At 48.4% G+C, this 26,195-nt stretch overlaps 2 protein-coding genes across 5 annotated transcripts in view; one reads left to right on the top strand and one right to left on the bottom strand.

Annotated features, from left to right (window-relative positions):
• LOC139544398 (WD repeat-containing protein 7-like) overlaps positions 1 to 26,195 on the bottom strand; it is a 371,233-nt gene that overhangs the window by 259,460 nt on the left and 85,578 nt on the right. For both annotated transcript variants that reach the window (XM_071351437.1, XM_071351438.1), the window contains exon 14: positions 16,016 to 16,230. In XM_071351437.1, coding sequence (XP_071207538.1) covers positions 16,016 to 16,230 — 215 coding nt within the window. The remainder of the gene's footprint in view (positions 1 to 16,015; positions 16,231 to 26,195) is intronic.
• LOC139544399 (putative nuclease HARBI1) lies at positions 22,323 to 26,091 on the top strand. Of its 3 annotated transcripts, XM_071351441.1 has the most exons (11): positions 22,323 to 23,107; positions 23,195 to 23,371; positions 23,462 to 23,523; positions 23,606 to 23,692; positions 23,780 to 23,821; positions 23,890 to 24,063; positions 24,143 to 24,178; positions 24,277 to 24,831; positions 24,901 to 25,016; positions 25,113 to 25,224; positions 25,319 to 26,091. In XM_071351441.1, the coding sequence occupies exons 8-11, from the start codon at positions 24,360 to 24,362 to the stop codon at positions 25,687 to 25,689; spliced, it is 1,071 nt and encodes a 356-aa protein (XP_071207542.1). In that variant the 5' UTR covers positions 22,323 to 23,107; positions 23,195 to 23,371; positions 23,462 to 23,523; positions 23,606 to 23,692; positions 23,780 to 23,821; positions 23,890 to 24,063; positions 24,143 to 24,178; positions 24,277 to 24,359; the 3' UTR covers positions 25,690 to 26,091. The 3 variants fall into 3 exon arrangements, with proteins under 3 accessions (XP_071207542.1, XP_071207540.1, XP_071207541.1); XM_071351439.1 differs by having other exon boundaries at positions 23,780 to 24,063; XM_071351440.1 differs by having other exon boundaries at positions 23,780 to 24,831.

Below are 26,195 nucleotides of genomic sequence, written 5' to 3'. Positions count from 1 at the left end.
GAGCGGTGTGAACGGGCGGAGCGGAGGAGAGCGGTGCGAACGGGCGGAGGGGAGGAGAGCGGTGTGAACGGGCAGAGGGGAGGAGAGGAGAGCGGTGCGAACGGGCGGAGGAGAGGAGAACGGTGCGAACGGGCGGAAAGGAGGAGAGCGGTACGAAAGGGCGGAGGGGAGGAGAGCGGTGTGAACGGGCGGAGGGGAGGAGAGCGGTGTGAACGGGCGGAGGGGAGGAGAGCGGTGTGAACGGGCAGATGGGAGGAGAGCGGTGTGAACGGGCAGAGGGGAGGAGAGGAGAGCGGTGCGAACGGGCGGAGGGGAGGAGAGCGGTGTGAACGGGCAGAGGGGAGGAGAGGAGAGCGGTGCGAACGGACGGAGGGGAGGAGAGCGGTGTGAACGGGCAGATGGGAGAGCGGTGTGAACGGGCAGATGGGAGAGCGGTGTGAACGGGCAGATGGGAGGAGAGGAGAGCGGTGTGAACGGGCAGAGGGGAGGAGAGGAGAGCGGTGTGAACGGGCGGAGGGGAGGAGAGCGGTGTGAACGGGCAGAGGGGAGGAGAGGAGAGCGGTGTGAACGGGCGGAGGGGAGGAGAGGAGAGCGGTGTGAACGGGCGGAGGGGAGGAGAGCGGTGCGAACGGGCAGAGGGGAGGAGAGGAGAGCGGTGCGAACGGGCGGAGGGGAGGAGAGCGGTGCGAACGGGCGGAGGGGAGGAGAGCGGTGCGAACGGGCGGAGGGGAGGAGAGCGGTGCGAACGGGCGGAGCGGAGGAGAGCGGTGCGAACGGGCGGAGCGGAGGAGAGCGGTGCGAACGGGCGGAGGGGAGGAGAGCGGTGTGAACGGGCAGAGGGGAGGAGAGGAGAGCGGTGCGAACGGGCGGAGGGGAGGAGAGCGGTGCGAACGGGCGGAGGGGAGGAGAGCGGTGCGAACGGGCGGAGGGGAGGAGAGCGGTGCGAACGGGCGGAGGGGAGGAGAGCGGTGCGAACGGGCGGAGGGGAGGAGAGCGGTGTGAACGGGCAGAGGGGAGGAGAGGAGAGCGGTGTGAACGGGCGGAGGGGAGGAGAGCGGTGCGAACGGGCAGAGGGGAGGAGAGGAGAGCGGTGCGAACGGGCGGAGGGGAGGAGAGCGGTGCGAACGGGCGGAGGGGAGGAGAGCGGTGCGAACGGGCGGAGCGGAGGAGAGCGGTGCGAACGGGCGGAGCGGAGGAGAGCGGTGCGAACGGGCGGAGGGGAGGAGTGCGGTGCGAACGGGCGGAGGGGAGGAGAGCGGTGCGAACGGGAGGAGGGGAGGAGAGCGGTGCGAACGGGCGGAGGGGAGGAGAGCGGTGCGAACGGGCGGAGGGGAGGAGAGCGGTGTGAACGGGCGGAGAGCGGTGTGAACGGGCGGAGGAGAACGGTGTGAACAGGCGGAGGGGAGGAGAGGAGAGCGGTGTGAACGGGTGGAGAGCGGTGTGAACGGGCAGAGAGCGGTGTGAACGGGCGGAGGGGAGGAGAGCGGTGTGAACGGGCGGAGGGGAGGAGAGCGGTGTGAACGGGCGGAGGAGAGGAGAGCGGTGTGAACGGGCGGAGGAGAGGAGAGCGGTGTGAACGGGCGGAGGAGAGCGGTGTGAACGGGCGGAGGGGAGGAGAGGAGAGCGGTGTGAACGGGTGGAGGGGAGGAGAGCGGTGTGAACGGGTGGAGGGGAGGAGAGCGGTGTGAACGGGTGGAGGGGAGGAGAGCGGTGTGAACGGGTGGAGGGGAGGAGAGCGGTGTGAACGGGCGGAGGGGAGAGGAGGGAAAGGGCTCCTGAGCTGTAAACAAAGACCCAGGCTATTGAAAGGTCATTGTCCCACAAGACCCCTCACCTCTCGTCCTCTCCTCTCCAGACCAGAGGAGTGAAAACAGCAGGCAGGGAGAGAGAAAGACCCAGAAGCTATAGAGGAAGTGTCTATGCAGACGTCACAACAGTAGTGGGCTTGATTATCAACAACGACGAGACAGCCTACAGGGAGGAGGTGAGGGCCCTCGGAGTGTGGTGTCAGGAAAATAACCTCTCACTCAACGTCAACAATACAAAGGAGATGATCGTGGACTTCAGGAAACAACAGAGGGAACACGCCCCTAACCACATCGAAGGGACAGCAGTGGAGAAGGTGGAACGTTTTAAGTTCCTGGGCGTACACATCACAGACAAACTGAAATGGTCCATTCACACAGACAGTGTGGTGAAGGCGCAACAGCGCCTCTTCAACCTCAGAAGGCTGAAGAAATTTGGCTTGTCACCTAAAACCCTGACAAACTTTTACAGGTGCAATTTTTATTTTATTTTTACCTTTATTTAACTAGGCAAGTCAGTTAAGAACAAATTCTCATTTACAATGACAGCCTAAGAACAGTGGGTTAACTGCCTTGTTCAGGGGCAGAACGGCAGATTTGAACAACCAGCTCGGGGATTCGATCTAGCAACCTTTCGGTTATGAGTCCAACGCTCTAACCACTAGGCTACCTGCCGCCCACAATCGAGAGCATCCTGTCGGGCTGGTACGGCCCACAACCGCAAGGCTCTCCAGAGGGTGGCGCGGTCTGCAAAACGCATCACACCTACAGCACCCGATGTCACAGGAAGGCCCCAAAGAAAACACCTGCGCCACGGCCTGTTCACCCCGCTATCATCCAGAAGGCGAGGTCAGTACAAGTGTATCAATGCTGGGACCAAGAGACTGAAAAGCAGCTTCTATCTCAAGGACATCAGACTGTTAAAAAGCCATCATTAACTCAGAGAGGCTGCTGCCTATATTGAGACCCAATCACTGGACACTTTAATAAATGGATCACTAGTCACTTTAAAACAATGCCACTTTAATAATGTTTACATATCTTACATTACTCATCTCACATGTATATAATGTACTCTATACCATCTTGCCTATGCCGCACGGCCATCGCTCATCCATATATGTATAATTCTTATTAATTCCTTTACACTTGTGTGTATAAGGTAGTTGTTGTGAAATTGTTAGGTTAGATTACTTGTTAGATATTACTGCATGGTCAGAACTAGAAGCACAAGCATTTTGCTACACTTGCATTAACATCTGCTAAACATGTGTATGTGACAAACAAAATTGGATTTGCTGTCTATATGATAAAGGATCAATAACCCCCCACACCGTAACCCCCACATACAGTGGGGAGAACAAGTATTTGATACACTGCCGATTTTGCAGGTTTTCCTACTTACAAAGCATGTAGAGGTCTGTAATTTTTATCATAGGTACACTTAAACTGTGAGAGACGGAATATAAAACAAAAATCCTGATTATCACATTGTATGATTTTTAAGTAATTAATTAGCATTTTATTGCATGACATAAGTATTTGATCACCTACCAACCAGTAAGAATTCCGGCTCTCACAGACCTGTTAGTTTTTCTTTAAGAAGCCCTCCTGTTCTCCACTCATTACCTGTATTAACTGCACCTGTTTGAACTTGTTACCTGTATAAAAGACACCTGTCCACACACTCAATCAAACAGACTCCAACCTCTCCACAATGGCCAAGACCAGAGAGCTGTGTAAGGACATCAGGGATAAAATTGTAGACCTGCACAAGGCTGGGATGTGCTACAGGACAATAGGCAAGCAGCTTGGTGAGAAGGCAACAACTGTTGGCGCAATTATTAGAAAATGGAAGAAGTTCAAGATGACGGTCAATCACCCTCGGTCTGGGGCTCCATGCAAGATCTCACCTCGTGGGGCATCAATGATCATGAGGAAGGTGAGGGATCAGCCCAGAACTACATGGCAGGACCTGGTCAATGACCTGAAGAGAGCTGGGACCACAGCCTCAAAGAAAACCATTAGTAACACACTACGCCGTCATGGATTAAAATCCTGCAGCGCACATAAGGTCCCCCTGCTCAAGCCAGCGCATGTCCAGGCCCGTCTGAAGTTTGCCAATGACCATCTGGATGATCCAGAGGAGGAATGGGAGAAGGTCATGTGGTCTGATGAGACAAAAATAGAGCTTTTTGGTCTAAACTCCACTCGCCGTGTTTGGAGGAAGAAGAAGGATGAGTACAACCCCAAGAACACCATCCCAACCGTGAAGCACGGAGGTGGAAACATCATTCTTTGGGGATGCTTTTCTGCAAAGGGGACAGGACGACTGCACCGTATTGAGGGGAGGATGGATGGGGCCATGTATCGTGAGATCTTGGCCAACAACCTCCTTCCCTCAGTAAGAGCATTGAAGATGGGTCGTGGCTGGGTCTTCCAGCATGACAACGACCTGAAACACACAGCCATGGTAACTAAGGAGTGGCTCCGTAAGAAGCATCTCAAGGTCCTGGAGTGGCCTAGCCAGTCTCCAGACCTGAACCCAATAGAACATTTTTGAAGGGAGCTGAAAGTCCGTATTGCCCAGCGACAGCCCCGAAACGTGAAGGATCTGGAGAAGGTCTGTATGGAGGAGTGGGCCAAAATCCCTGCTGCAGTGCGTGCAAACCTGGTCAAGAACTACAGGAAATGTATGATCTCTGTAATTGCAAACAAAAGTTTCTGTACTAAATATTAAGTTCTGCTTTTCTGATGTATCAAATACTTATGTCATGCAATAAAATGCTAATTAATTACTTAAAAATCATACAATGTGATTTTCAGGATTTTTGTTTTAGATTCCGTCTCTCACAGTTGAAGTGTACCTATGATAAAAATTACAGACCTCTACATGCTTTGTAAGTAGGAAAACCTGCAAAATCGGCAGTGTATCAAATACTTGTTCTCCCCACTGTACGTGGGGTGATTTTCACTGACACTAGCTGGGTCAAAAGGGGGAAAAGCGACACACAAAAAGGTGGGAATTATAGTCCTTCACATGACAGTAAAAGCCTTCCATCTTGTCGATCTCCAGTGTATTATTAGGATGCTGTTTGATGACGCCGGGCTGCTAATGGTTCTGGTGTTAACAGCCCCGGACTTGGACAAATCAACTCAGTGAAAACTTTGTTGAACCTTGACTAAGAGCATTCAGGGAGACATTACAAAATCAATATGCCTCAAGAGCTACTCTGTTACCAACCGGCCTCCACAAAACAACACACACACCTCCACAACAACACACACACCTCCACAACATCAACACACACACACACACACACCTCCACAACAACATCAACACACACACACCTCCACAACAACATCAACACACACACACACACACCTCCACAACAACATCAACACACACACACACACACCTCCACAACAACATCAACACACACACCTCCACAACATCAACACACACACACACACACCATCAACACACACACACACACACCTCCACAACATCAACACACACACACACACACCTCCACAACATCAACACACACACCTCCACAACATCAACACACACACCTCCACAACATCAACACACACACCTCCACAACATCAACACACACACCTCCACAACATCAACACACACACCTCCACAACATCAACACACACACCTCCACAACATCAACACACCAAAGGGTCAGGACTCACAAATACACTTTTAAAAAAGGCACATGTTTAGACACTCAAGAACCCTAACACAAACAAACTGACCACGGCGCGCGTGCACACACACACACACACACACACACACACACACACACACACACACACACACACACACACACACACACACACACACACACACACACACACACACACACACACACACACACACACACACACACACACACAAATAAAAGTGGTTTTGCAGGGAGGCAGTGGGGGTGTAATGGTGGCACCAAAGTGGAGGCCAGCAGGTTGATTGGAAGGCAGTTACCCCAGTGGGTGGCTAGGTGGGCTGGCTAGAGGCTGCTGCATCAGGGCCTGTTGTTGTGGGCTGGCTAGAGGCTGCTGCATCAGGGCCTGTTGTTGTGGGCTGGCTAGAGGCTGCTGCATCAGGGCCTGTTGTTGTGGGCTGGCTAGAGGCTGCTGCATCAGGGCCCGTTGTTGTGGGCTGGCTAGTGGCTGCTGCATCAGGGCCCGTTGTTGTGGGCTGGCTAGTGGCTGCTGCATCAGGGCTCGTTGTTGTGGGCTGGCTAGAGGCTGCTGCATCAGGGCCTGTTGTTGTGGGCTGGCTAGTGGCTGCTGCATCAGGGCCCGTTGTGGGCTGGCTAGAGGCTGCTGCATCAGGGCCTGTTGTTGTGGGCTGGCTAGTGGCTGCTGCATCAGGGCCCGTTGTTGTGGGCTGGCTAGAGGCTGCTGCATCAGGGTATGTTGTTGTGGGCTGGCTAGTGGCTGCTGCATCAGGGCCTGTTGTTGTGGGCTGGCTAGTGGCTGCTGCATCAGGGCCTGTTGTTGTGGACTGGCTAGAGGCTGCTGCATCAGGGCCTGTTGTTGTGGGCTGGCTAGTGGCTGCTGCATCAGGGCCTGTTGTTGTGGGCTGGCTAGAGGCTGCTGCATCAGGGCCTGTTGTTGTGGACTGGCTAGTGGCTGCTGCATCAGGGCCTGTTGTTGTGGGCTGGCTAGAGGCTGCTGCATCAGGGCCTGTTGTTGTGGGCTGGCTAGAGGCTGCTGCATCAGGGCCCGTTGTTGTGGGCTGGCTAGAGGCTGCTGCATCAGGGCCCGTTGTTATGGGCTGGCTAGAGGCTGCTGCATCAGGGCCTGTTGTTGTGGGCTGGCTAGAGGCTGCTGCATCAGGGCCTGTTGTTGTGGGCTGGCTAGTGGCTGCTGCATCAGGGCCTGTTGTTGTGGGCTGGCTAGTGGCTGTGGGCTGGCTAGTGGCTGCTGCATCAGGGCCTGTTGTTGTGGGCTGGCTAGTGGCTACTGCATCAGGGCCCGTTGTTGTGGGCTGGCTAGAGGCTGCTGCATCAGGGCCTGTTGTTGTGGGCTGGCTAGAGGCTGCTGCATCAGGGCCCGTTGTTGTGGGTTGGCTAGTGGCTGCTGCATCAGGGCCCGTTTTTGTGGGCTGGCTAGTGGCTGCTGCATCAGGGCCCGTTGTTGTGGGCTGGCTAGAGGCTGCTGCATCAGGGCCTGTTGTTATGGGCTGGCTAGAGGCTGCTGCATCAGGGCCCGTTGTTGTGGGCTGGCTAGAGGCTGCTGCATCAGGGCCTGTTGTTGTGGGCTGGCTAGAGGCTGCTGCATCAGGGCCCGTTGTTGTGGGCTGGCTAGAGGCTGCTGCATCAGGGCACGTTGTTGTGGGCTGGCTAGAGGCTGCTGCATCAGGGCCTGTTGTTGTGGGCTGGCTAGAGGCTGCGGCATCAGGGCCTGTTGTTGTGGGCTGGCTAGTGGCTGCTGCATCAGGGCCTGTTGTTGTGGGCTGGCTAGAGGCTGCTGCATCAGGGCCTGTTGTTGTGGGCTGGCTAGAGGCTGCTGCATCAGGGCCTGTTGTTGTGGGCTGGCTAGTGGCTGCTGCATCAGGGCCTGTTGTGGGCTGGCTAGTGGCTGCTGCATCAGGGCCTGTTGTTGTGGGCTGGCTAGTGTGTGTTGTAGAGGGAATAATGGTTCGTATTGACAGCAGGTATCACAGCCCCCAGGGTGGAGGTAGAATTATTGTGTCAGAGGAAATGATGGGACATTATAGAAAGACAGCAGCTGGCCTGGGGGGGGGGGCTCTTTGGATTCCCGGCTCGGACCATTTGATCTCCAGTCAAGACACTTAGCATGTGTCCCAAATGGCACCCTACTGACCAGGGCCTCTGGTAGGAAGTAGTGCACTGTGTAGGGAACAGGGTGCCCTCTGGGACCAAGTCCAAGACAACCGTTATGACGAGGGAAGGAGCCAGTACACACAAATTGCACTTGAACTGCTGCCTGCCTTTATGTGGAGACCTGTGTTATTATGGGCTGTTACAGAGAACAGGAGACCAAGCTATAGCAATAATACCACCTAGTGATGACCACTAAAGTGGAGGAGGAGGAGGAGGAAGAGTTTTAGATTCAGAAAACACTCTGTGATCTTCACCACCTGGACAAAGGAAAGATACCGTGTCTGTTGTTACTCTCTCCCTACCACCTTCACTGTCTTCCTCTATTTGTAGATTGGGGACAGGTGGAGCTGATTGGGTCATTAAGGTGATAAGTTGCACCTGGGTTTGGGATCAACTAGGAGATAAGTTTCTATCTCCCCTCTCTACAGTCTCCCCTCTCTACAGTCTCCCCTCTCTACAGTCTCCCCTCTCTACAGTCTCCCCTCTCTACAGTCTCCCCTCTCTACAGTCTCCCCTCTCTACAGTCTCCCCTCTCTACAGTCTCCCCTCTCTACAGTCTCCCCTCTCTACAGTCTCCCCTCTCTACAGTCTCCCCTCTCTACAGTCTCCCCTCTCTACAGTCTCCCCTCTCTACAGTCTCCCCTCTCTACAGTCTCCCCTCTCTACAGTCTCCCCTCTCTACAGTCTCCCCTCTCTACAGTCTCCCCTCTCTACAGTCTCCCCTCTCTACAGTCTCCCCTCTACTCCTCCACAAAAACCATTATGTTGTGTGATCTGGTTGATTATGTTTTTTGATTAGGAATTAGAACACCTTCATCCATGCACCTCCATTACACCCCTACTTTCACACTTCACAGGTTAGTTTTCCTTAATAGTTTTATACTTCACCAGTTATTTAATAAATATCTTTGTTACTCCTTAACTGCCAACGTGTGGACTTCCTTGCTTGTCACCATCTAAGAGCCAGGTTGTGACACAGCGACCCATTCACACTGTACATACACACACACTCCTGACAACCAAGTCCCTCTTCCTTAGTGATGGGAAGACAGTGTTGGTCGGGGAGGATGGCTACACACACAACAGGCCGTAGGATCAGAGTAATTAGGGGAAGGTCTTGGTCTAGCGGCAGACAGTGGTGTGGGGGGGGGGGGGGGGGATCTTCTCTTTGTCCAGGGTCTACAGTACAATACACCAGGTGTCATTTAGAATGATGACAGTTAGAACAGCACAATACACCAGGTGTCATTTAGAACGATGACAGTACAATACACCAGGTGTCATTTAGAATGATGACAGTACAATACACCAGGTGTCATTTAGAATGATGACAGTACAATACACCAGGTGTCATTTAGAATGATGACAGTACAATACACCAGGTGTCATTTACAATGATGACAGTACAATACACCAGGTGTCATTTAGAATGATGACAGTACAATACACCAGGTGATATTTACAATGATGACAGTTAGAACAGGACAATACACCAGGTGTCATTTAGAATGATGACAGTTAGAACAGGACAATACACCAGGTGTCATTTAGAATGATGACAGTACAATACACCAGGTGTCATTTAGAATGATGACAGTACAATACACCAGGTGTCATTTAGAATGATGACAGTACAATACACCAGGTGTCATTTACAATGATGACAGTACAATACACCAGGTGTCATTTAGAATGATGACAGTACAATACACCAGGTGATATTTACAATGATGACAGTTAGAACAGGACAATACACCAGGTGTCATTTAGAATGATGACAGTTAGAACAGGACAATACACCAGGTGTCATTTAGAATGATGACAGTTAGAACAGGACAATACACCAGGTGTCATTTAGAATGTTGACAGTTAGAACAGTACAATACACCAGGTGTCATTTAGAATGATGACAGTTAGAACAGGACAATACACCAGGTGTCATTTAGAATGATGACAGTTAGAACAGGACAATACACCAGGTGTCATTTAGAATGTTGACAGTTAGAACAGTACAATACACCAGGTGATATTTACAATGATGACAGTTAGAACAGGACAATACACCAGGTGTCATTTAGAATGATGACAGTTAGAACAGGACAATACACCAGGTGTCATTTAGAATGATGACAGTTAGAACAGGACAATACACCAGGTGTCATTTAGAATGTTGACAGTTAGAACAGGACAATACACCAGGTGTCATTTAGAATGATGACAGTTAGAACAGGACAATACACCAGGTGTCATTTAGAATGATGACAGTTAGAACAGGACAATACACCAGGTGTCATTTAGAATGATGACAGTTAGAACAGGACAATACACCAGGTGTCATTTAGAATGATGACAGTTAGAACAGGACAATACACCAGGTGTCATTTAGAAATGTGGTTGTGCATCCCCAGTCTCTCTTGTTATTTCATGTCAGCTGATTGGTAAATTAGCCAGCTGTCTAAACTTGTAGTAATCATGGTCAAATTACTGACCGTTGGGCCCACATTGATGTTGTTAGACACTCTCAATCAGTTATCATATTCAAAACTGCAAACATTAATCTCTGCCCCATGACAAAAATGTGTAAAATTGCTGGAAATTTGTGAGAAAATTGCTAAATGTTCTTTCAAAACGCATCTTTGGCCCAGATCTGACTGCATGTGAGGATACGGATGTGGTTACGGATGTGGGTACGGATGTGGGTATGCAGACAGGCGAGCCACTGTGACCTCTCATGATGAGTTCAGATTTTTTTGTAGCCCCCCCCCCGACCACAAATCGCCCATCCCTGCTCTGTACAGACAGACAGGCAGACGGACGGAGACACAGACAGACAGGCTTTGTACAGAGGCATGCGTACGGAAGGGGAGACACAAGCTCTGTACAGACAGACCGGCAGAGAGACAGACAGACCGGCAGAGAGACAGACAGACCGGCAGAGAGACAGACAGACCGGCAGAGAGACAGACAGACCGGCAGAGAGACAGACAGACCGGCAGAGAGAAGGGAGACAGACAGGCTCCATACAACTCTCTCCTGGCAGCCTGCTATGTTCTTCCTTTAAGGTCATCCTTCCTCCCTAACATTCCTCTGCTGCTTGATAGTCTTAACGAGCTACTGGGCTCTCAGACCAAACACACACACACACACACAGCTCATCAGAGAGGAGCACATCCGGCCTGGTTGCGATTCAGCTACTACAGACCAGCAGGAAGAGAAACAACAGAGGGAGAGGAAAAGCACACGATGTCGTCTTTCTATGACCAGCCATGACAGGCAGGGAAACCTTTAATGATCTGTTTCAGATACAGCTGTAGTCAGAAGTCTACATACACCTTAGCCTAATACAATTAAACTCAGTTTTTCACAATTACTGACATTTAATCCTAGTAAAAAGTCAGTTTTAGCTCAGTTAGGATCACCACTTTATTTTAAGAATGTGAAATGTCAGAATAATCACGTTCCCAGTGGGTCAGAAGTTCACATACACTCAATTAGTATTTGGTAAATTGTTTAACTTCTTATGGCTGCAATCCCGGTAACGGGATGATATGACAGCCAGTGAAAGTGCAGGGCGCCAAATAAAAAAAAAACAGAAATCTCATAATTAAAATTCCTCAAACATACATGTATCTTATACCATTTTAGAGGTAATCTTATTGTTAATCCCACCAAAGTGTCCGATTTCAAATAGGCTTTACAGCGAAAGCACCACAAACGATTATGTTAGGTCACCGCAAAATCACAGAAAAACACAGCCATTTTTCCAGCCAAAGACAGGAGTCACAATAGGCAGAAATAGAGATAAGATTAATCACTAACCTTTGATGATCTTCATCAGATGACACTCATAGGACTTCATGTTACACAATACATGTATGTTTTGTTCGATTAAGTTCATATTTATATCCAAAAACCTCCGTTGACATTGGCGCCATGTTCAGAAATGCCTCCAAAATATCCGGAGAAATTGCAGAGAGCCACGTCAAATAACATAAATACTCATCATAAACTTTGATGAAAGATACATGTTTTACATAGAATTAAAGATACAATTGTTCTTAATGCAACCGCTGTGTCAGATTTCAAAAATCTTTACGGCAAAAGCACAATATTCAATCTGAGAACAGCGTTCAGCCACATAAGGAAGCCATACGGTTACCCGACAAATTGTGCAGTCAACACAACTCATAAAAAGCATTATAAATCTTCACTTAACTTTGCTGATCTTCGTCGGAATGCACTCCCAGGACTCCCACAAGAAATGTTCGTTTTGTTCGGTAATGTCCATAATTTATGTCCAAGTAGCTACTTTTGTTCGCGCGTTTAGTACACAAATCCAAACGCTCGTGCAGGTCCCGCATAACGTCGGACGAAAACTTCAAAAATTTATATTACAGGTCGAATAAACTTGTCAAACTAAGTATAGAATCAATCTTTAGGATGTTATCATAAATATTCAATAACGTTCCAACCGGAGAATTCCTCTGTGTCTATAGAAGTAATGGAACGGAAGTCCCTATCATGTGGAATGCGCATGACCAGGACTTGGCACTCTGCCAGACCACCGACTCATTTCCCTCTCATCTGGTCCCACATCACAGTAGAAGCTTCATTCGAGGTTCTACAGACTGTTTACATCTAGTGGAAGCCGTAGGAAGTGCAACCAGATCAATATCCTACTGTGTTTTCAATAGGCGATAGGTTGAAAATCGACCAACCTCAGATTTTTCACTTCCTGGTTGGATTTCTTCTCAGGTTTTTGCCTGCCATATGAGTTCTGTTATACTCACAGACATAATTCAAACAGTTTTAGAAACTTCAGAGTGTTTTCTATCCAATACTAATAATAATATGCATATATTAGCAACTGGGACTGAGGAGCAGGCAGTTTACTTTGGGCATCTCTGTGCACCTTTCATCCAAGCTACTCAATACTGCCCCTGCAGCCATAAGAACTTGGGTCAAATGTTGCAGGTAGCCTTCCACAAGCTTCCAACAATAAGTTGAGTGAATTTTGGCCCATTCCTACTGACAGAGCTGGTGTAACTGAGTCAGGTTTGTAGGCCTCCTTGCTCGTACACACCATTTCAGTTCAGCCAACAAATATTCTATAGGATTGAGGTCAGGGCTTTGTGATGGCCACTCCAATACCTTGACTTTGTTGTCCTTAAGCCATTTTGCCACAACTTTGGAAGTATGCTTGGGGTCATTGTCCATTTGGAAGACCCATTTGCAACCAAGCTTTAACTTCCTGACTGATGTCTTGAAATGTTGCTTCAATATATCCACATCATTTTCCTGCCTCATGATGCCATCTATTCTGTGAAGTGCACCAGTCCCTCCTGCAGCAAAGCACCCACGCAACATGATGCTGCCACCCCTGTGCTACACGTTTGGGATGGTGTTCTTCGTCTTGCCAGCCTCCCCCTTTTTCCTCCAAGCATAACGATGGTCATTATGGTCAAACAGTTGTATTTTTGTTTCATCAGACCAGAGGACATTTCTCCAAAAAGTACGATCTTTGTCCCCATGTGCAGTTGCAAACCGTAGTCTTGCTTTTTTATGGCGGTTTTGGAGCATTGGCTTCTTCCTTGCCGAGTGGCCTTTCAGGTTATGTCAATATAGGACTCGTTTTACTGTGGATATAGATACTTTGGTACCGGTTTCCTCCAGCATCTTCACAAGGTCCTTTGCTATTGTTCTGGGATTGATTTGCACTTTACACACCAAAGTACGTTCATCTCTAGGAGACAGAATGCGTCTCCTTCCTGAGCGGTATGACGGCTGCGTGGTCCCATGGTGTTTATACGTGCGTACTATTGTTTGTACAGATGAACGTGGTACCTTCAGGCGTTTGGAAATTGCTCCCAAGTATGAACCAGACTTGTGGAGGTCTACAATTATTTTAGGTCTTGGCTGATTTCTTTTGATTTTCACATGATGTCAAGCAAAGACGCACTGAGTTTGAAGGTAGGCCTTGAAATACATCCACAGGTACACCTCCAATTGACTCAATTTATGTCAATTAGCTTATCAGAAGCTTCTAAAGCCATGACAATTTTCTGGAATTTTCCAAGCTGTTTAAAGGCACAGTCAACTTGGTAAACTTCACAGTAAACTTCTGACCCACTGGAATTGTGACACAGTGAATTATAAGTGAAATAATCCGTCTGTAAACAATTGTTGGGAAAATTACTTGTGTCATGCACAAAGCAGATGTCCTAACCGACTTGCCAAAACTATAGTTTGTTAAAAACATTTGTGGAGTGGTTGAAAAATGAGTTAATGACTCCAACCTAAGTGTATGTAAACTTCTGACTTCAACTGTACATACTACACCACGCTTTTATACTAATAAACGTACAGAACGGAGAACATGCATTTTAATGTGTAGATAATGCCTCCAGAAATTGAAACCACTTGTACAAATCCTCACTCACACCAACTGAGTCATAGAGGAACCACTTCGCACCAACTGAGTCATAGAGGAACCACTTCGCACCAACTGAGTCATAGAGGAACCACTTCGCACCAACTGAGCCATAGAGGAACCACTTCGCACCAACTGAGTCATAGAGGAACCACTTCGCACCAACTGAGTCATAGAGGAACCACTTCGCACCAACTGAGTCATAGAGGAACCACTTCGCACCAACTGAGTCATAGAGGAACCACTTCGCACCAACTGAGCCATAGAGGAACCACTTCGCACCAACTGAGTCATAGAGGAACCACTTCGCACCAACTGAGTCATAGAGGAACCACTTCGCACCAACTGAGTCATAGAGGAACCACTTCGCACCAACTGAGTCATAGAGGAACCACTTCGCACCAACTGAGTCATAGAGGAACCACTTCGCACCAACTGAGTCATAGAGGAACCACTTCGCACCAACTGAGTCATAGAGGAACCACTTCACACCAACTGAGTCATAGAGGAACCACTTCACACCAACTGAGTCATAGAGGAACCACTTCACACCAACTGAGTCAGAGGCACACTTCGCACCAATTGAGCCACACTCGTACCAACTGCAAGTAAGCCACATTGGACACTTCTAGTGTCAGCTAGCTGGTGCTATAAACACACACACATCTAGTGTTATCTAGCTAGAGGTCCATCCCTCTAACCCTCCTGGCAGGCTGAGGCAGAGGTGTGAATCTCAGGGAGAAGATGGAGTGAGATGAGAGAAACTAGGACAGGAGGGAGTGAGGATTACCTCTCATTCCATCTTCTCCCCTGGTAGTATCCAGAGCCATGCCTCAATCCCAACACCCCCAAGCCCACAACACAAAGAGCCCAGGCTCCACTTTAACTAAGCCCTGGTCCCTGCAGGCCGCTGGGCTGGAAAACACTCTTCACCGCACACACACCACCTCCGTGCAGGAAGAGGCGAGAGGGAGGAAGAGGGGGAGGAGAGGGAGGGAAAGGAGCTGGAGGAGAGGGAGGAAGAGGAGCGGGAGGAAGAGGAGAAGAGCGATGAAGAGGAGGAAGGAGGAGGAGGAAGAGCAGGAGGAAGAGGGAGGAAGAACAGGAGAGGGAGAAGGACCAGGTGGAGTGTTTCCCTGTATAATTGTCTACTAGAACCACACTCACTATCTTCCTCTTCATCTATTCTCTCCAGCAACATCTTAGAACGCAGTGCCTGGCTGGCTGGCTGCCTGGCTCCTGCTATTTGACCTGTTCATGCCACTGCAATGTAGCCTTTATGCTTTTCAAAAATCAGACTGGTTTTCAAAATGGCCACTAAGTGCTTCCCTTTAGGCAGAAGAGCCCCTTCTGCTGCGCTCTGCATCCCAGCACAGAGGGTGACAGACACAACCACAGTTCAGGGAGGTTGATTGTTCTATGAAGATTCTACTCAAAGCTCGGGGACTCTTTCCTTCTTCTTCCCCTCCTGAAGTGAAGTGAAACATCCTGGATGACTATTGGCAGAGAGACAGTGATGTGTGTGTGTGTGTGTGTGTGTGTGTGTGTGTGTGTGTGTGTGTGTGTGTGTGTTTGTTGCATTGCGATGGAGAACACATCTCCAGTGATGAAGTGCTGATCAGGGTTTGAAACACAGCAATTACAAAAGGGACCAGTACACCAGACTGAGCTCATTGCTTTCTAACCTTTGACCCCGGATGAGGTCTTCGAGAAGCACCCCTACATACAGTATACAGGGCTCATGTTAAGGTTTAAAATAATAAGGGTTCAACTATTCCCCTATGTAGCCTTTATAACAGCTACATAAGATATAACTGTGTCATAGATAGTCACAAACATTATGAACAATGGCATAAGCTAACCTCGTCTGCTAATAGATTGGTAGCCAGGGTCCGGGGTTTTGGGTTACAACTGACCTTGTCTGCGTTGTCTGCGGCCAGTAGGTTGGTAGCCAGGGTCTGCAGTTTGTGCGTGGCCATGTTCTTGAGCGCGGCCAGGCTGCGTCGTGTCATGGCCTGTTTCAGGTTGACCGCAGGGTGGCTTAGAGAGTCCACAGCGGCTGGCACCACCTCATCACACGCATTCAGGATCTCTACAGCCGTGATGCCCATCACACACCGGTCCAACGCACCTGAGAGAGAGAGCGAGCGAGGGGGGGAAAGAGAGATAGAGAGCGAGGGGGGGAGAGAGAGAGAGAGAGAGGGTTAGTAGTTACAGTTTTGCCCCATCCGTACAGTCTCGGGAGAGGACGAAGGTCGAGAGCAAAGCATCCTCTGAAACACGAGGAAGTTGTTTTCAATGTTTTGAACACTCAGTGTATACTCAGCGGTGTCAGAGAAAGGCATGAACATTTCTTATTATATCGTTCCTTTCTGTTCCTTTTAATAACCTGTGAAATCAACCGTTTGTGTACATTTATCTCATTACATTAGTTCACCAATCAGTGCGGATAGAGCAGGTCAACTAGTCGTTTACGCCAATCAGTGGGGATAGAGCAGGTCAACTAGTCGTTTACGCCAATCAGTGGGGATAGAGCAGGTCAACTAGTCGTTTACGCCAATCAGTGGGGATAGAGCAGGTCAACTAGTCGTTTACGCCAATCAGTGGGGATAGAGCAGGTCAACTAGTCGTTTACGCCAATCAGTGGGGATAGAGCAGGTCAACTAGTCGTTTACGCCAATCAGTGGGGATAGAGCAGGTCAACTAGTCGTTTACGCCAATCAGTGGGGATAGAGCAGGTGAACTAGTCGTTTACGCCAATCAGTGGGGATAGAGCAGGTCAACTAGTCGTTTACGCCAATCAGTGGGGATAGAGCAGGTCAACTAGTCGTTTACGCCAATCAGTGGGGATAGAGCAGGTCAACTAGTCGTTTACGCCAATCAGTGGGGATAGAGCAGGTCAACTAGTCGTTTACGCCAATCAGTGGGGATAGAGCAGGTCAACTAGTCGTTTACGCCAATCAGTGGGGATAGAGCAGGTCAACTAGTCGTTTACGCCATTCAGTGGGGATAGAGCAGGTAAACTAGTCGTTTACGCCATTCAGTGGGGATAGAGCAGGTAAACTAGTCGTTTACGCCAATCAGTGTGGATAGAGCAGGTAAACTAGTCGTTTACGCCAATCAGTGTGGATAGAGCAGGTAAACTAGTCGTTTACGCCAATCAGTGGGGATAGAGCAGGTAAACTAGTCGTTTACGCCAATCAGTGGGGATAGAGCAGGTAAACTAGTCGTTTACGCCAATCAGTGGGGATAGAGCAGGTAAACTAGTCGTTTACGCCAATCAGTGGGGATAGAGCAGGTAAACTAGTCGTTTACGCCATTCAGTGGGGATAGAGCAGGTAAACTAGTCGTTTACGCCAATCAGTGGGGATAGAGCAGGTAAACTAGTCGTTTACGCCAATCAGTGGGGATAGAGCAGGTAAACTAGTCGTTTACGCCAATCAGTGCGGATAGAGCAGGTAAACTAGTCGTTTACGCCAATCAGTGCGGATAGAGCAGGTAAACTAGTCGTTTACGCCAATCAGTGCGGATAGAGCAGGTAAACTAGTCGTTTACGCCAATCAGTGCGGATAGAGCAGGTAAACTAGTCGTTTACGCCAATCAGTGCGGATAGAGCAGGTAAACTAGTCGTTTACGCCAATCAGTGCGGATAGAGCAGGTAAACTAGTCGTTTACGCCAATCAGTGCGGATAGAGCAGGTAAACTAGTCGTTTACGCCAATCAGTGCGGATAGAGCAGGTAAACTAGTCGTTTACGCCAATCAGTGCGGATAGAGCAGGTAAACTAGTCGTTTACGCCAATCAGTGCGGATAGAGCAGGTAAACTAGTCGTTTACGCCAATCAGTGGGGATAGAGCAGGTAAACTAGTCGTTTACGCCAATCAGTGGGGATAGAGCAGGTAAACTAGTCGTTTACGCCAATCAGTGGGGATAGAGCAGGTAAACTAGTCGTTGACGCCAATCAGTGGGGATAGAGCAGGTGAACTAGTCGTTGACGCCAATCAGTGCGGATAGAGCAGGTGAACTAGTCGTTGACGCCAATCAGTGCGGATAGAGCAGGTGAACTAGTCGTTGACGCCAATCAGTGCGGATAGAGCAGGTGAACTAGTCGTTGACGCCAATCAGTGCGGATAGAGCAGGTGAACTAGTCGTTGACGCCAATCAGTGCGGATAGAGCAGGTGAACTAGTCGTTTCCGCCAATCAGTGCGGATAGAGCAGGTGAACTAGTCGTTTCCGCCAATCAGTGGGGATAGAGCAGGTGAACTAGTCGTTTCCGCCAATCAGTGGGGATAGAGCAGGTGAACTAGTCGTTTCCGCCAATCAGTGGGGATAGAGCAGGTGAACTAGTCGTTTCCGCCAATCAGTGGGGATAGAGCAGGTGAACTAGTCGTTTACGCCAATCAGTGGGGATAGAGCAGGTAAACTAGTCGTTTACGCCAATCAGTGGGGATAGAGCAGGTAAACTAGTCGTTTCCGCCAATCAGTGCGGATAGAGCAGGTAAACTAGTCGTTTCCGCCAATCAGTGGGGATAGAGCAGGTAAACTAGTCGTTGACGCCAATCAGTGGGGATAGAGCAGGTAAACTAGTCGTTGACGCCAATCAGTGGGGATAGAGCAGGTAAACTAGTCGTTGACGCCAATCAGTGGGGATAGAGCAGGTAAACTAGTCGTTGACGCCAATCAGTGGGGATAGAGCAGGTAAACTAGTCGTTGACGCCAATCAGTGGGGATAGAGCAGGTAAACTAGTCGTTGACGCCAATCAGTGGGGATAGAGCAGGTAAACTAGTCGTTGACGCCAATCAGTGGGGATAGAGCAGGTAAACTAGTCGTTGACGCCAATCAGTGGGGATAGAGCAGGTAAACTAGTCGTTGACGCCAATCAGTGGGGATAGAGCAGGTAAACTAGTCGTTGACGCCAATCAGTGGGGATAGAGCAGGTAAACTAGTCGTTGACGCCAATCAGTGGGGATAGAGCAGGTAAACTAGTCGTTGACGCCAATCAGTGGGGATAGAGCAGGTAAACTAGTCGTTGACGCCAATCAGTGGGGATAGAGCAGGTAAACTAGTCGTTGACGCCAATCAGTGGGGATAGAGCAGGTAAACTAGTCGTTGACGCCAATCAGTGGGGATAGAGCAGGTAAACTAGTCGTTGACGCCAATCAGTGGGGATAGAGCAGGTAAACTAGTCGTTGACGCCAATCAGTGGGGATAGAGCAGGTAAACTAGTCGTTGACGCCAATCAGTGGGGATAGAGCAGGTAAACTAGTCGTTGACGCCAATCAGTGGGGATAGAGCAGGTAAACTAGTCGTTGACGCCAATCAGTGGGGATAGAGCAGGTAAACTAGTCGTTGACGCCAATCAGTGGGGATAGAGCAGGTAAACTAGTCGTTGACGCCAATCAGTGGGGATAGAGCAGGTAAACTAGTCGTTGACGCCAATCAGTGGGGATAGAGCAGGTAAACTAGTCGTTGACGCCAATCAGTGGGGATAGAGCAGGTAAACTAGTCGTTGACGCCAATCAGTGGGGATAGAGCAGGTAAACTAGTCGTTGACGCCAATCAGTGGGGATAGAGCAGGTAAACTAGTCGTTGACGCCAATCAGTGGGGATAGAGCAGGTAAACTAGTCGTTGACGCCAATCAGTGGGGATAGAGCAGGTAAACTAGTCGTTGACGCCAATCAGTGGGGATAGAGCAGGTAAACTAGTCGTTGACGCCAATCAGTGGGGATAGAGCAGGTAAACTAGTCGTTGACGCCAATCAGTGGGGATAGAGCAGGTAAACTAGTCGTTGACGCCAATCAGTGGGGATAGAGCAGGTAAACTAGTCGTTGACGCCAATCAGTGGGGATAGAGCAGGTAAACTAGTCGTTGACGCCAATCAGTGGGGATAGAGCAGGTAAACTAGTCGTTGACGCCAATCAGTGGGGATAGAGCAGGTAAACTAGTCGTTGACGCCAATCAGTGGGGATAGAGCAGGTAAACTAGTCGTTGACGCCAATCAGTGGGGATAGAGCAGGTAAACTAGTCGTTGACGCCAATCAGTGGGGATAGAGCAGGTAAACTAGTCGTTGACGCCAATCAGTGGGGATAGAGCAGGTAAACTAGTCGTTGACGCCAATCAGTGGGGATAGAGCAGGTAAACTAGTCGTTGACGCCAATCAGTGGGGATAGAGCAGGTAAACTAGTCGTTGACGCCAATCAGTGGGGATAGAGCAGGTAAACTAGTCGTTGACGCCAATCAGTGGGGATAGAGCAGGTAAACTAGTCGTTTACGCCAATCAGTGGGGATAGAGCAGGTAAACTAGTCGTTTACGCCAATCAGTGGGGATAGAGCAGGTAAACTAGTCGTTTACGCCAATCAGTGGGGATAGAGCAGGTAAACTAGTCGTTTACGCCAATCAGTGGGGATAGAGCAGGTAAACTAGTCGTTTACGCCAATCAGTGGGGATAGAGCAGGTAAACTAGTCGTTTACGCCAATCAGTGGGGATAGAGCAGGTAAACTAGTCGTTTACGCCAATCAGTGGGGATAGAGCAGGTAAACTAGTCGTTTACGCCAATCAGTGGGGATAGAGCAGGTAAACTAGTCGTTTACGCCAATCAGTGGGGATAGAGCAGGTAAACTAGTCGTTTACGCCAATCAGTGGGGATAGAGCAGGTAAACTAGTCGTTTACGCCAATCAGTGGGGATAGAGCAGGTAAACTAGTCGTTTACGCCAATCAGTGGGGATAGAGCAGGTAAACTAGTCGTTTACGCCAATCAGTGGGGATAGAGCAGGTAAACTAGTCGTTTACGCCAATCAGTGGGGATAGAGCAGGTAAACTAGTCGTTTACGCCAATCAGTGGGGATAGAGCAGGTAAACTAGTCGTTTACGCCAATCAGTGGGGATAGAGCAGGTAAACTAGTCGTTTACGCCAATCAGTGGGGATAGAGCAGGTAAACTAGTCGTTTACGCCAATCAGTGTGGATAGAGCAGGTAAACTAGTCGTTTACGCCAATCAGTGTGGATAGAGCAGGTAAACTAGTCGTTTACGCCAATCAGTGTGGATAGAGCAGGTAAACTAGTCGTTTACGCCAATCAGTGTGGATAGAGCAGGTAAACTAGTCGTTTACGCCAATCAGTGTGGATAGAGCAGGTAAACTAGTCGTTTACGCCAATCAGTGTGGATAGAGCAGGTAAACTAGTCGTTTAGGCCAATCAGTGTGGATAGAGCAGGTAAACTAGTCGTTTAGGCCAATCAGTGTGGATAGAGCAGGTAAACTAGTCGTTTACGCCAATCAGTGTGGATAGAGCAGGTAAACTAGTCGTTTACGCCAATCAGTGTGGATAGAGCAGGTAAACTAGTCGTTTACGCCAATCAGTGTGGATAGAGCAGGTAAACTAGTCGTTTACGCCAATCAGTGTGGATAGAGCAGGTAAACTAGTCGTTTACGCCAATCAGTGTGGATAGAGCAGGTAAACTAGTTGTTTACGCCAATCAGTGTGGATAGAGCAGGTAAACTAGTTGTTTACGCCAATCAGTGTGGATAGAGCAGGTAAACTAGTTGTTTACGCCAATCAGTGTGGATAGAGCAGGTAAACTAGTCGTTTACACCAATCAGTGTGGATAGAGCAGGTAAACTAGTCGTTTAGGCCAATCAGTGTGGATAGAGCAGGTAAACTAGTCGTTTAGGCCAATCAGTGTGGATAGAGCAGGTAAACTAGTCGTTTACGCCAATCAGTGTGGATAGAGCAGGTAAACTAGTCGTTTACGCCAATCAGTGTGGATAGAGCAGGTAAACTAGTCGTTTACGCCAATCAGTGTGGATAGAGCAGGTAAACTAGTCGTTTACGCCAATCAGTGTGGATAGAGCAGGTAAACTAGTTGTTTACGCCAATCAGTGTGGATAGAGCAGGTAAACTAGTTGTTTACGCCAATCAGTGTGGATAGAGCAGGTAAACTAGTTGTTTACGCCAATCAGTGTGGATAGAGCAGGTAAACTAGTTGTTTACACCAATCAGTGTGGATAGAGCAGGTAAACTAGTTGTTTACGCCAATCAGTGTGGATAGAGCAGGTAAACTAGTTGTTTACGCCAATCAGTGTGGATAGAGCAGGTAAACTAGTTGTTTACGCCAATCAGTGTGGATAGAGCAGGTAAACTAGTTGTTTACGCCAATCAGTGTGGATAGAGCAGGTAAACTAGTTGTTTACACCAATCAGTGAGGATAGAGCAGGGGCCTGTTGCACAAAAGTAGAATTAAGACATCCGGGATAAATGACTCAGCTGAGCTCAATGAAGCCAAAACATGTGCGTCCAGGCTTAATTGGTTGCACAAAGACCAAGCCAGGATGAGCAGACACGGATTCATTAAGCCAGGTGAAACCAATCCTGGATAGGTGCGCGCTCACGGCTCACTCAAATAGACCCCGCCACAGATCACAGATTAACTGATTTACCATGGCAACTAGAGCCGCGTACTTTTCCCCGTCGGAAGCACAAATCCTCATGGAGGCATACGAGGAGGTAAAAGATATAATTAAGAAGAAAGGCAACACCGCCACAGTGATAAAGCAAAGAGAAAAAGCGTGGCAAAGTATTGCAGACCGCCTGAATGCGTAAGTAGTGCACAATTACACACTCACCGCTCCGCTGAAACATCACAATTACAATTCAAATATTTAATTCACATCTCCAAAAATGCAGTTGTACTGTAATTATGAAACGGTTAAATTTTTAATTGAAATGCACTGCAGATATGAGTGAAATTGTGTAAAGTAACTCCATCACACTGTATAAAGCTATGATAAATTTTTTGATATTTTTACTGAAAACAAGACAAAAATACCAAGTAATTTTTTGCAGTGTGACTCCATTAAATGTGTGTGTGTGTGTGTGTGTGTGTGTGTGTGTGTGTGTGTGTGTGTGTGTGTGTGTGTGTGTGTGTGTGTGTAGATTAAACATGAACGGGCCAAAACGGACATGGCAGCAGGTCAAAATCAAATACAAGAACATTCTGCAGAATGGTATGGTCCCTGACTAATATTTAACAAAGCACAAGCATATATTGTACCCAGAAGGTGCCTGCTCACACATTGTCTGTACTGTTTTAGCAGTGAAAAAGAATACCCACAGACAAGGCACGGGTGGTGGGTCACCAAAGGCTGACCTTACCCCAGCAGAGGACATGGCCTTGGAGCTAAATAAAGGCAGGCCCGTCTTAGAGGGGATCCCTGGGGGGAAAGAGACGAGCATAGGTTCCTCCCAAGATGCCACCCGCTTCATTCAAGGTATGTCCTTCCATCTCTACATGGGATACAACCACATTCATATTGAATCAATTTGGACTGTCTGACTTTGGTTTACCTATTGCCTTGCAGTGTCTGGCAGCACTGTGTTCCTGTTAGAGCCACCAGCACAAGCACCAGACGATGCTGATCCAGTGAGTACTCCATCAAAGGCATACTGTAGGCCTGGCATGTCTTGTCTACTAGCTTCAATATGAATCCGATTAAATGTGATAGGGTGAAGGCCCCAGTGCAGCAGCAACAGCACATGATGGAGACGATGATGAGGAGGAGACCATCTCTCTGGATTCCAGAAGGCATGAGGTATCATGTTAAGACTGTGAAAGTACTATTTACTCTACAATGGTGAGGAGTCCTCATCAAAATCAAAAAATCTAATTTCTTTTACAGGACCCAGATGCTATACAGTGGGAAAACCAGCCTGGCAACATAGTGCGTATTAATAAAAGGACACCACATCCTGCCAAATTCCAGCTGCGCTAATTGTATTGTGTTCACAGAGCTCACAAGCTATCAGAAAGTTGTATGGCAACCACCTCCGGCGCCAAATAGAACTGGCAGACATAGACATTCAGTACAAGAAGAAAAAGATGGAAAATCTTGCACTGGAGTCCGAAATAAAAAAGAGGACAATTAGGAAACTGGACCTTGAAATAAAAAAACTTGAGAGGGAGGTGAGATATGCCTTCAATGTACACTGTATGCTAACTGTAACACAAATGTATTAATCATTATTTTTCTTTCCTCCCCCAGCTCCAAGAAGATGACACAGCTCAAAATAAAAATTAGGTATATTCTCGTAAAGTCAAGTGAGCCATGACATATGAGCTCTTATTGTGAGCACACAGGACGGTGGCATCTTTCTAAGGTTTTTTTTATTTTCCCAGCAATCAGTACAACCAAGTCATCGTTATAAGGCATCGCCCTCTTTTGCCCACCCCCCCAGCACCAGGTGTGGCCACTAGCCTATATGAAGGCCCAAAATTGTGTGTTCCTTTCTGCTCTGACAATGGCATGCCCATTCGTGCGAGATGTGGTGGATGAAGAAGCACTTGTGCTGAGGAGAGCCTTCAGGCGAGAAAGGGTCTTCAGGGACCGGTTGGACCCACTGGCCTTCCCTGATGACCATCTATATGAAAGATACAGGTTTTCTGCAGATGGCATCAGGTATCTATGCAGACTACTGGGTCCCAGGATTAAGCACCGCACTGCACGGAGCCATGCACTGAGTGTGGAGCAAATGGTTTGTGTGGCCTTGCGCTTTTTTGCTAGTGGAGCCTTCCTGTACTCAGTGGGGGATGCAGAACAGCTGAACAAGGCCACAATTTGCCGCACAATAAGGAGTGTGTGTCTGGCTATCAAAGCATTAGCAGATGTCTTCATCTCCTTCCCTGGCCACAGAAGACTCTGTGACATCAAAGAGGAGTTCTATAGGATTGCAGGTAAGAGGATCTACAAATTACAGGACAACTGTTAACACATAGTAGGATACTCATTACTTTGTGTGACAGGTTTCCCCAATGTCATTGGTGCAGTGGACTGCACACACATAAGGATAAAAGCCCCCTCAGGTGCCCATGAGGCCGATTTTGTGAATAGGAAATCCTTTCACAGCATTAATGTTCAGGTGAACATAACTTTTTGATATTGTCCATTGACGAACACTCTGCATTGCCAGTGATGTGCATTGATTGGTGTAATATTCCTCATCTTATGATTTCAGATGGTCTGCAATGCTGACTGTGTGATCAGCAATGTTGTGGCAAAATGGCCTGGCTCAGTCCATGACTCCAGAATCTTTCGGGCCTCTGAAATCTATCAGTGCCTATCACAAGGTAAGCCACACAACCCCTATTTATAACCATCATGGCTGTGTCAAGAATATCACTGTGTTTATGAGGTAGTAATGATGAGATTTTGTGTTGACAGGTGAATTCTCTGGTGTGTTGCTGGGAGACAGGGGGTATGGCTGCCAGCCTTTTCTCCTGACACCTTTCACAGACCCCCAGGAAGCACAGCAGGCCTACAACCATGCCCATGCCAGGACCAGGGCCAGAGTTGAAATGACCTTTGGCCTCCTGAAGGCACGCTTTCACTGCCTTCACAAATTAAGGGTCAGCCCTGTTAGGGCATGTGATATTACTGTGGCTTGTGCTGTCCTCCACAATGTGGCCTGCCTGAGGAAGGAGAGGGCCCCCAGAGTGCCACCAGCCATGGACTGGGACAATCCGGCAATCTTCCCTGATGACGACAGTGGTCGGCTGCTGAGGGACCAATATGTGTTGAATTATTTTAGTTAGTATGTGTGCTTTCAATTTTGGTTAAATATGTCCTGCGGTGGCAGAGGAATTTGGGTTTTTTTGGGTTCGTTTTTTGACGAATTTGGCCTCTTATGATGTTTGTGCGGTATACTGTGTGTAATACAAGGCTGCAGGGAGGCTACTGCATCCATTCATTTGTCTGTTCAGTTGATGTGTATGGATTTGTCCTGCATTTATTTTAGTGTGCAGACATGCAGGGTGTGTTATATACAGACCTTTGAATGTGTATGTATCATTTTGTATAATATGCTTGGATTCTGTGCTTTCCATCTTGTAGAGTCACTGTGACTTCAGTTTCGAAAGGAGCTGATGGTTTACCTGCTTTGTTTTGTCCTTATTCAATAAAGGAACATAATGTTACACATTGTGTTTTTATATTCATATGGAATGTGTATTTGTTTATATGACAGAGTACTAGGGCCACACTGAAGAAAAAGGATAAAGTCATAAATTTATAAATTTATGAGGCTGGTTCTTTCTGCAGA

The sequence above is a fragment of the Salvelinus alpinus genome, chromosome 18 (assembly GCF_045679555.1).
Source record: "Salvelinus alpinus chromosome 18, SLU_Salpinus.1, whole genome shotgun sequence".
NCBI classification, from domain to species: Eukaryota; Metazoa; Chordata; class Actinopteri; order Salmoniformes; family Salmonidae; genus Salvelinus; species Salvelinus alpinus.
This window is presented reverse-complemented; position numbering and strand designations above follow the sequence as displayed.

Excerpts from the sequence above, each read along its gene's own strand:
- LOC139544399 (XM_071351441.1), top strand. The coding sequence starts at position 24,360 with ATGAAGGCCCAAAATTGTGTGTTCCTTTCTGCTCTGACAATGGCATGC. Across the intron at positions 24,832-24,900 it reads GGAGTTCTATAGGATTGCAG|GTTTCCCCAATGTCATTGGT; the intron begins GTAAGAGGATCT and ends TTTGTGTGACAG. Across the intron at positions 25,017-25,112 it reads TTCACAGCATTAATGTTCAG|ATGGTCTGCAATGCTGACTG; the intron begins GTGAACATAACT and ends TTATGATTTCAG.